This window comes from Rhinolophus ferrumequinum, chromosome 12 (assembly GCF_004115265.2).
Source record: "Rhinolophus ferrumequinum isolate MPI-CBG mRhiFer1 chromosome 12, mRhiFer1_v1.p, whole genome shotgun sequence".
NCBI lineage: Eukaryota > Metazoa > Chordata > Mammalia > Chiroptera > Rhinolophidae > Rhinolophus > Rhinolophus ferrumequinum.
Genome location: NC_046295.1, coordinates 6,800,111 through 6,810,215, shown reverse-complemented (window position 1 = coordinate 6,810,215; position 10,105 = coordinate 6,800,111). Strand labels below are relative to the sequence as shown.

The 10,105-nt window shown below is 48.0% G+C and overlaps 1 protein-coding gene across 1 annotated transcript; it reads left to right on the top strand.

Moving 5' to 3' along the window:
• The first annotated feature begins 3,939 nt into the window (after nt 1-3,939).
• On the top strand, nt 3,940-9,756 carry LOC117032055 (spermatogenesis-associated protein 31A6-like). Its single transcript, XM_033123195.1, has 4 exons — nt 3,940-4,122; nt 4,938-5,118; nt 5,469-5,529; nt 5,799-9,756. Exons 1-4 carry the CDS (start codon nt 3,940-3,942, stop codon nt 9,754-9,756), a joined length of 4,383 nt encoding a protein of 1,460 aa, XP_032979086.1.
• Nucleotides 9,757-10,105: the final 349 nt, after the last annotated feature.

Below are 10,105 nucleotides of genomic sequence, written 5' to 3'. Positions count from 1 at the left end.
CACTCCTACGTATCTATCCAGAGAAATCCAAAACTTCAATTCAAAAAGCTTTATGCACTCCTATGTTTATTGCAGCACTATACACAATAGCTAAGACATGGAAACAACCAAAATGCCCATCGGTAGATGACTGGATTAAGAAACTGTGGTACATTTATACAATGGAGTATTATGCAGCCATAAAGAAGAAAGAAATCTTACCATTTGCAACAACATGGATGGACCTAGAGAACATTATGTTAAGTGAAATAAGTCAGACAGAGAAAGATAAGTACCATATGATCTCACTTATTTGCGGATTCTAAAGAAAAGAATAAGTGAATGAACTAATCAGAAACAGTTTTGGAGACAAAGAGGAAAAACTGAGGGTTGCTAGATGGGCGGGAGGGGTGGGGGGTTGGGGGGAGGGTGAGGGGATTGGAGGGCAGTCGGTGACCACAGGATGGCCACGGGTTTGAAAATTAATCTGGGGAACGTAATTTGGTGGTTACCAGAGGGCAAGGGGGTTGGGGTGTGGGGGATGAGGGTGAGGGGGATCAAATGTATGGTGATGGAAGGGGAGCTGACTCTGGGTGGTGAACACACAGTGTGATTTATGGATGATGTGATACAGAATTGCACACCTGAAATCTATGTAATTTTACTAACAATTGTCACCCCAATAAATTAAAAAATAAAAAATAAAAAATAAAAAAATAAAAAATAAATTCCAATGGCATTTTTTAAAGAAATAGAACAAAAAAATCATCAGATCTGTTTTGAACCACAAAAGACCCCGAATAGCCAAAGCAATCTTAAGAAAAAAGAACAATACTGGAGGTATCACCCTCCCTGACTTTAGCTTGTACTACAGGGCTAGAATAATCAAAACTGCATGGTATTGGCAGAAAAACAGACACATAGACCAATGGAATAGAATTGAGAACCCAGAAATAAAACCACATAATTATGGACAGATCATTTTTGACAAAGAAGCTAAAAACATACAATGGAGGAAAGACAGCCTCTTCAATAAATGGTGCTGGGAGAATAGGATAGCCACGTGCAAAAGAATGAAACTGGACTGCTATCTGTCACCATGTACCAAAATTAATTCAAAATGGATCAAAGACTTAAACATAAGACCTGACACAATAAACTGCATAGAAGAAAACTTAAGTACTAAACTTATGGACCTTGGGTTCAAAGAGCATTTTATGAATTTGACTCCAAAGGCAATGGAAATAAAAGCTAAAATAAACGAATAGGGACTATATGAAACTTAAAAGCTTCTGCGCAGCAAAAGAAACCATCGACAAAATAAAGAGGTAACCAACTGAATGGGAGAGGATATTTGCAAACAGTGCCTCCGATAAGGGGCTAATATCCAAAATATACAAGGAACTCATGAAACTCAACAACAAAAAAACAAACAACCCAATTGAAAAACGGGCAGAGGACCAGAAGAGACATTTCTTTAAAGAGGACACACAAATGGCAAATAGACGTATGAAAAAATGCTTAACATCACTAATCATCAGAGAAATGCAAATAAAAACCACAATGAGATATCACCTGACCCCAGTCAGAATGGCTATCATCAACAAGACAAATAGTAACAAGTGTTGGAGAGGCTGTGGAGAAAAAGGAACCCTTATACACTGTTGATGGAAATGCAGACTGGTGTAGTCATTATGGAAGGCAGTGTGGAGGTTCCTCAAAAAATTATGAATAGAATTACCATATGACCCAGTAATCCCTCTCCTGGGTATCTACCCAAAATATCTGAAAACATTTACACATAAAGACACATGTGCTCCAATGTTCCTTGCAGCTTTGTTTACGGTGGCCAAGACATGGAAACAACCAAAATGTCCTTTGATAGATGAATGGATAAAGAAGTTGAGGTATATATACACAATGGAATACTATTCGGCGGTAAGAAAAGATGATATAGGAACATTTGTGACAACATGGTTGGATCTTGAGAGTATAATGCTAAGCGAAATAAGTCAGACAGAAAAAGCAGAGAACCATATGATTTCACTGATATGTGGTATATAAACCAAAAACAATGAAAGAACAAGACAAACAAATGAGAAACAAAAATTCATAGACACAGAAAATAGTTTAGTGGTTACCAGAGGGTAAGGGGGGGTAGGGGGTGGGGGATGAGGGTAAGGGGGATCAAATACATGGTGATGGAAGGAGAACTGACTCTGGGTGGTGAACACACAATGGGATTTATAGATGATGTAATATAGAATTGTACACCTGAAATCTATGTAATTTTACTAACAATTGTCACCCAAATAAATTAAAAGAAAAAAAAAAAGAAAAACATTATGACCAGCAAGCAGGAGACACACACTATTTTTAACCGCACCTGGAGTGTGAAGACAATTTTACCATGTGAATCCCTCAGTGAATCTAGATTACTGCTGAGGGGATGTGAATGGGACCATAAAGGAACGCTGTGTGGGACTCACAGCTCTTTCTATATGGGTCAGGCTGGACTGGAGGCTCCAGGGGTCTGAAGGGGAAAGCGGGGGAAGGCAAGGCACATTCAGAAAAACAAATACATACAGAACATTCTAGGGATATGTGAAGAGGCTGCTCAAGAACTAAATCAGACCCAGGCTTCGACTCCTAGTGTCACGCTCCATCCTACACACCTCAAGGGTCACATTAGGTCACCCTAACCCATTCCTGGCTTCTGAGAGTAGCACATGTGCACATGTCTTAATGTTTGTGTCTCTCCCCAAAGTTGTATTGTTGAAATCCTAATTCCTAATGATGATAGGAGGTGGGGCCACTGGATGGTGCTTATAAGCCGTCATTAATGGGATTGGCCTTATAAGAGAGGCTCCCGAGAGAGCCCTAGCCCCCTCCCACTATGTGAGGACACAGTGAGAAGTCTCTGGCAATGAACCAGGAAGAGGGCTCTCACCAGAAGGTGACCATGCTGGCGCCATGATCTGGCACTTTCCAGCCTCTCGAACTGTGGGAAGTAAATTCCTATTGTGTTTTTTTTTTTAATCTACCCTAGTCTGTGGTGTTTTGTTATAGCAGCCCTAATGGACTAAGACAACATGTTTCAAAACTTATATGGAGAGTGAGAACTATATTTTGGCAAATAAGCAGTTGTATAAAAACATATGAAAAAAATTTAAGTAGAAAATTACGGATTCTTCAATTTAAAAATACTGATCTGTGAAAGGATGAGTGTGTGTGTGTGTGTGTCTGTGTGTGTGTGTACATGTCCCAAAAGTCCCTGGGCAATTTAAAGCTTTACTAACTCCAGAAGTATGCTACAAATTTGTAAAATTATATTTAAAGGTTTCACTATGTATAGTTCTTTCATACTTAGATTTATAAATTTTGAATAACAAATTATTTTAATTTTTGATGTGTGGGTCCCTCTGATTGAAAATGTGACAAAATAAACACTCTTCAAAATTCACAAAACTAAGTGAGTATAAAAGTTCTGTGCCTGAGTTTATGCAAGACATTCCCTTCAAAAACTTATGAAGGGAAGCTGGAGTTGAGGACAGAGGAAATAGAGTAAAAGTCCCTGGAAAATAGCCGAAATTTCAGAATCAACTTCAGATTTTCAAAGATTATGAAATTGGTGGGCTTCTAGGCGAAACCTTTAAGGGAGAAGGGAACAGGGTGACGTCTGAGTTCCAGAAGAAATTAATAGAAAATGGGCTAAGGTCTCTCTGACAAGTGAGGGTAGAGCTGGAATGAGAGCTCTAGAAGGCCCAGGAAGGAGCAGGGGTATGTGGGGCTGGATGGTGGGGGAAGGGCAGTGGTTCAGCCTCCTCCTCTTACTGTCCCCTCCCCCTTCAGCATCCTTTGTGACAAAGTCACAGTTCTCTGATGTGTGCCTAAGGTTCTTTCCCAAGTGAACTGCCAGTGTTCAGTCCCTCAGCCTGAGGGAACAGTGTGATTCAGATGATGGAGAATCCTCTCCTTTCTCTGAGAAGTTTTATTGATACATGGCTAAGCTCCAGTTTCACTCCGTGTGTGACTGATGCAATCTTCACCTTCCTGTGTGGAGTGGGGCTCTTCCTCCTGTTACTGACGTTCTTCAAGAGTAAACCATTCTTATCACCACCAAAGAAACGAAACATCGAGAAGGTAAGGAACCCTTGGACCAGGCCCAACAGAGATTACATTTTTCTCATTCTTATTTCCATTTTTTCTAAATCACCCAGAGAGACTCCTGAGATGGGGATTCTCAGGAAAGAATAGAACATCATCCTTCCGGAACAAGCAGGGGCAGGGGGCAGGGCTGAGAGCGGGCATGAGAATTTCTATCTGAGACCTCAGACCAGGAGTCCAGATGTGGTGCAGGGCTCCAGGGCACAGTCCCAGGTGCAGTGACCAGTGGCCGAGGACTGGATACTGAGTTGGATCTATGTGGGGACAGGCCCCCAGGCACTGGTTCACCAGCTGCATTCCTCTGGCTGGTGTCTCCGGGGAGCTTCTCGTCCTCTGTCGGGGCTGGAGACCTTGCAGGCCTCTGAGCAGAGGCTGCAGTGAGGCTCTGGCCTCAGGCAGCAGAGTCCCACCTGATGGCGCTCACATGGGCCTGGAGGTCTGAGAAGGCGTATTTACTGAGCATAGGAAGTGCGATGGCAGAAAGCCATGGTGGGTCTCACATAGAGAATACTTTCTAGTACCCTTCAAAGAAGAAAAACAAACATTTTATCTACTTTAAAAATAAGTAAAAAGAGGAAAAACCAGAAAGTCTTATTAGTTAAATGTAGAAAGTCCTGTTCATGAACACTGAGCATCAGGCTGCAGCTTGTCTAGAGAAGAGACTGAGAATGGGGTCCCAGCCCCTCATATTTTGTTGTCTCTCAGCATCCAGTGCAGCCAAGGCGAGGGAAGAGGAAGAAAGGCAGAGATTTGACAGGTGAGCTTCTGCCCCTCAGCCCTGTCCCCCACAGATCACCCCACCTGTCCTGTCCCTGAGGGCCCAGCTCCAGGGCTCCCAAATCCAGCGGCAGAGCTTTCACTCAGCAAACAGAGCCCTTGGGGAGGCTCCTGGGAAGGAGATCAGAACCCGGATCCTTCCCAGATCCCGTGCTCAGAATGCAGCATTGAGCACCGGGAAACGGGCATTGCCATGTGGGGTGTTTGGGCTGTCGGGGGCCAATAATGCCTGACGGGTAGGTGGGACCTCCAGGTTTAACTGTGAGCACATTGTGTCCTGTGCTCAGATTCGACTGTAAGTTGTCGCCTGCCCTTCCTTCCACATAGGGCGAGGGCTTCAGGGTTAATGGATGTGGAAGCCCTTTGTAAATGACAAAGCTCTTGAGCCTGCCATCACTGTTAGGGATCACGTGTCCCGGGACCCTGATGCTTGGGCTCCACAGTCCACTCTCCCAGGCATGTCCCCTAAAGGGTCATTGCACTCAGACTCCTATAAGAGCTCCAGGCCCTGCCTTCACCACATGACCCAGTCTCCTGATTTCCAGCGTACAGAAATTGTCTGCATGAACTGCATGAAGTTCAGCGCCTGATTTCTCTTCTGCGAAGGTAAAGTATCTTCCATTTCGCTCTTGGGTCCTCTCCACTTCTGAGCCCATGATTTGACCCCTGGGCTGCAGGCCACATTGGACTGACCTTGGGGGGAGAGGGGACATAGGGATGAGGTGTGGCTACAACCGTGGAGTGAGGGACAGCAGGGGCACTGTGAGGTTGGGGCCATGGAGACCCTGAACCCCAGGCGCTCACCCTCCCCGGTCTTCCCGGCCCTCCTGGCCCCACCTACCCGTGGATGCAGCCTGTGCCTCTGTCTCCTGCAGCCACCTGGAGAGACATACGGACAAGGACAGTTTTCACCAGGGCTCATGTCAAGACCCCCCTGGTAAGGTGTGCAAAGCAGCTCCTGAGGGAACCCACAGATCCTGCGGGGAGCCTGTGGAAGATGCTCCTCCTTCCGCGTCCCCGTTGGCTTCCTCACCTGCTCTGTCTGAACACCGCCTACCTCTGGCCTTCGCCCACTCACCAAGCCCGAGAACCTTCTCTGTTTCTGTTCCCGTCCACTCATCCCTGAGTGCCCTTCAGCCCCCAGAGCCTTTCCTGCCCTTTTTTTCACCCCGGCCACGTGCACATTCGCCTTCTGCCTCATGCCTGCCTGATTCAGAGGCCCGCCCTCCAGTTCCGACAGCCTCCTCTGACCCCCTACCAGCGGAATCTGCTCTGACTCTTCCTCAGTGTGACTTGATGGCACTGCCACTAGGCACCGTCCCCCAGAGCTCATCTCCACACACCCCTTGGCCGGCTTCTCCTGTCCCACGCCCAACCATGTCAGGCCTTGCTCACACAAGCTGTCGCATTTCGACCATGTCGTGGTGGCCGGCGGCTGCCCAAGCCTTGTGCCTCTCGACCTCATCGCAGTGTGAGACCCAGCAAGAGCACCTGTCCCACCACGCACAAGAGGCCTTGCTTGCGGGAGACCCCACAGACAGACAGGTAGAGGCTGGCAGCCCCTCTTTGTTCAGCTCTGGTGATCAGAATGTCCTGGACATACAAGTCACAAAGAGAATCAAGATAAAGCTTTGGAAGGAAACAGAAAAAGACGGATCATGTCCAAAACAAAAGAGCCCAGACTACCACCTGAATTCTGTGGGGAATATGTTGAAATCACTAGGTGCTGAGCAGGCCACGAAAATCCCCCAACACTCCTGGAGCCTAAAAAGCAAACCAGAGCAACTGCCTGGTACTCAGCAGCTCTCAAATCCCAAGGTCTTGGGGGACTGTCTACAGCAGCAATATAACCAGCTTTTCTGGGGTCTCCCCTCTCTGCACAGTGAATCCCTGGTGGCTACTGCCTGGATCTCTGAGAACCCATCCGCGCTACAGTCTCCGTCTTTCTTATTCAATGGAATCTTGAGTGCCTGCCCAATTCAGCTGCAGGCTAAAGCATCTCCACAGCTTTCCCATTCCCAGCCCCTATCCCACCTGGAGTTCCGATCTAAACCCCCGGTTCCATCCATGCTGCAATTCCAGGCCTCATCTCTGGCTCAGGTCCAGACCCAGGCACATCTCCAGTCCTCTCTACCAATCCTTTCATCGTCATCTCCACCCCAGATCGGGGCCCATGGAGTATCTTGCCCAACAGCCCAGAATAAAACACACTCTCTCATCCCAACTGAGATTCAACATCCAGAACGGCCCTGGTTGCAGGAACCACTAGAAAGTGGGCAGGCCTTATCCTCTGTAGGCAAAAGACCTCAGGAAGTCTTTAGTATCTTCCCGTCCCACATTACAAAGGATGATCCGGGGGTCTCCATCCTTCCTGAGAATTGTCCCATCAGTCCTGAGCTCCGGAACCAACTGGAGCAACACATACAGAAGTGGCTTATCCAACACCACTGGGAGCTGCCCCGCAAGGTCCAAGAGTCCCTAGAACTAGGGCAGCTTCAGGGCAAATTACCAGGGAGGTGTCAGGCACAGGACACGCATGGACCCTCAGGGCCCTCCTTGTTCACAGGTGAAAGCAGCAAGGATGCACAGAAGATGGATTTCCAGCTAAGCCAGGACATGGGCCAGGAACTGGGGCGTATACTGGGGAACGTCCCAGAGGACTTCTCCAGGGGCTCAGAAGGCTCGCTAGTGACGTTTCCTGGGGCAGACTCTGAGGACTCAGAAACTGACTGGATGTTTTTGAGAAGTGACTCAGGAAGCGATGTGCTGTGGAGCTTAGACAAAAATCAAGAAAACCTCCTGAAAGGCCATTTGGGCAGGAAGTTGAGGCAGATCAGCGAGGGTTTCATCCCTGTGAGTGTGCGTCGATCCTGGCTTACTGTCAACCACGCTTCTGCCAAGTCTGACACTCACATGGAACCCAGAATGCTGGGCATCTTGAAGGGCTGGGAACCCTCGGTGAACACCACCCACAGGGTTTCTTTCCTCAGTATGGACACTCGAGAGCTGCTAGAAGCACATATCAGAAGGTTTCGGGTAAGGCACAGGTGGGGCCTACCCCTCAAGGTCCTCAAGTTCATCAGTGTCTTTAAGATGAAAAAGGCTCAACTCTTGCCCACTCAGCAGTTCACCTTTCCCTTCTCAGCCTCCTGTGTATCTGGGGCCCAGACCATCGTCAACTTTGCTCAGGTCCTGGGCAAAGCACCTCAGGCCCATCCAGGAGAGAAGATTATAACAGAAGAGTCGGGTCCCAACCTAGTGAGGCTGCTCATTGGCCCCTCACCTGTGTGCGAGGAAACGCAGAGGGTGGGCAGAGGGACCCCACTTACTGATGGCCATGGGCCCCTAAAGGCCTCTCTGCCTAGACAGGAAGCCAGGCCACCTTCTCAGTCCCTCACAATCACCTGGCAGAGTGGGACTGTGGAGTGGACCAAACAGGGCAGCCTGCAGCCCAGTTCAAGTTTACCAATGGCCAGGAATCGGCCAAGCGGGAAGAATGGGGGTCGAGCCCCACGAGACCCTTGCTATAGGGTAACAATGAAGGAGATGAGCTTAGGGTCCCAATCTGGGCGTGCCAAAGAGGACAGCGAGGCCGTGGAGGCCAAATTGTCCCCTGCTCTTCACCCAGAGTCTAGAGTCATCTTGGGAGCCAATGTGTCAACAAACCCCCAAAACATAAATGCACATTTGAGAAGTTTAGGGGCTCCAGGGACCAGCAAAAGTGTCCTATTCCCGAGAATATCTGTACTCCAGGATCCGGGAGAGCCATGCCTTCACAGAGAGGTTGTTAGTGAATATCAGCCCAACATGAGGTTAGAGTCAGAGAACCAGCCTCAAGATGGTGCCACATACAAACCCGTTACGCCCAACAACTTGGCTTCTCAGGTGACCCACAGCCAACCTCAGAAAGTGCCCACTGCAGACAGGGTAGCTTCCCAGGTGCTATGTGGCGTCATGGAAGCCCAAAGGGGCAGCCTAGAGCAGCAGGAGGCCAGGATCTCCAAACAGGAAGACTTTTGGAAGAAGTGGAGCAAGATGATTGCCCCTACCTACAAGAGAGAGGACGGTAGGAGGCCTAACTCAGGAAAACATGCAGAAGGGCTTAAAAAGTTGGGGACCTCTCAAGCCAAAAGTACAAGCCCCTCTGCCAAGATCAAACGAATAATAGGCTCTGTTGACAGGAAATACCTCCATTGGCTGCCAGAGAAAAAAGACGGCCCTCCACACAGCTGCTTCGGGAGCAGAATGAGGACCATGTTCCAGTGGATTTTCCCCCATAAAACCCTTAAAGGTCAGGATGCTCCGCAAAAATGTAAGCCCAAATCAGCCACTGCCCAGCGCCAAGGACCAGACAAAAGCCGATCTATTGTGGACGGCGAGACTCCGAAGGCTCAAGCGCTCATGACAGCTATGGGACAGTTTCTAGATCAGAAAATGGCCATTCACCATGAACGTCATGCGAAGAATTTAAATCAGCACAAAGAGGAATGCCGAGCCCCAGTATGTGGGTGTTTCTGCTACCACAGGCTTCCTTTCTACCCAGAGCAAGGGAGACTGAGGAGTCATACGGCCTGCAGTCACCAGGCCAACTCCAGTGACCAGAGTTGTCCCATCAGGGACAGACACGTCAGACACAGACAGTCCTTGAAAAGTGTCCGATTCCACAATGAGCAGATGGGCCTCAGTCACTTCTTATCCCTGTCCCCCAAGAAGACTTGGTCTCCAGTCAGTCCCGGTCACTATGGGCCAAGAATGCCAGGTGCTCCAGGCCACCATCAGCACTGCCTGGGGATTTGTCACTTCCGGGGAGGTGTCTTGCCTGGACATTCATAACACGATTAGCTAGACATTCCTAGTGGAAAAACGTGTCAGAGAACAAAGATCAGTCCATGTAGAGAAAACGTTTTTCTCATTAGCACACTGAAGATACTTAATGTTCCCCAATATATGTTATTTTTCCTCATAAGAAGGCGGTGTCGTGGCTTCTGTCTGTGCTGCGCTCGGTATGTGTTTTGGCCTCTAGAAAAGAGGGCAATGCAGGGAGGCTAACCTTGGCCTTGCAAATTCTCTCCTATCCCAAGTCGCTTATGTTTCCACAATTGCACCTTATTTTTCCAAATAGTATCATTACACAAACAGCAAAAAGTATTCTAAAACAAGATGAGAAAAACCCGTAAAGATC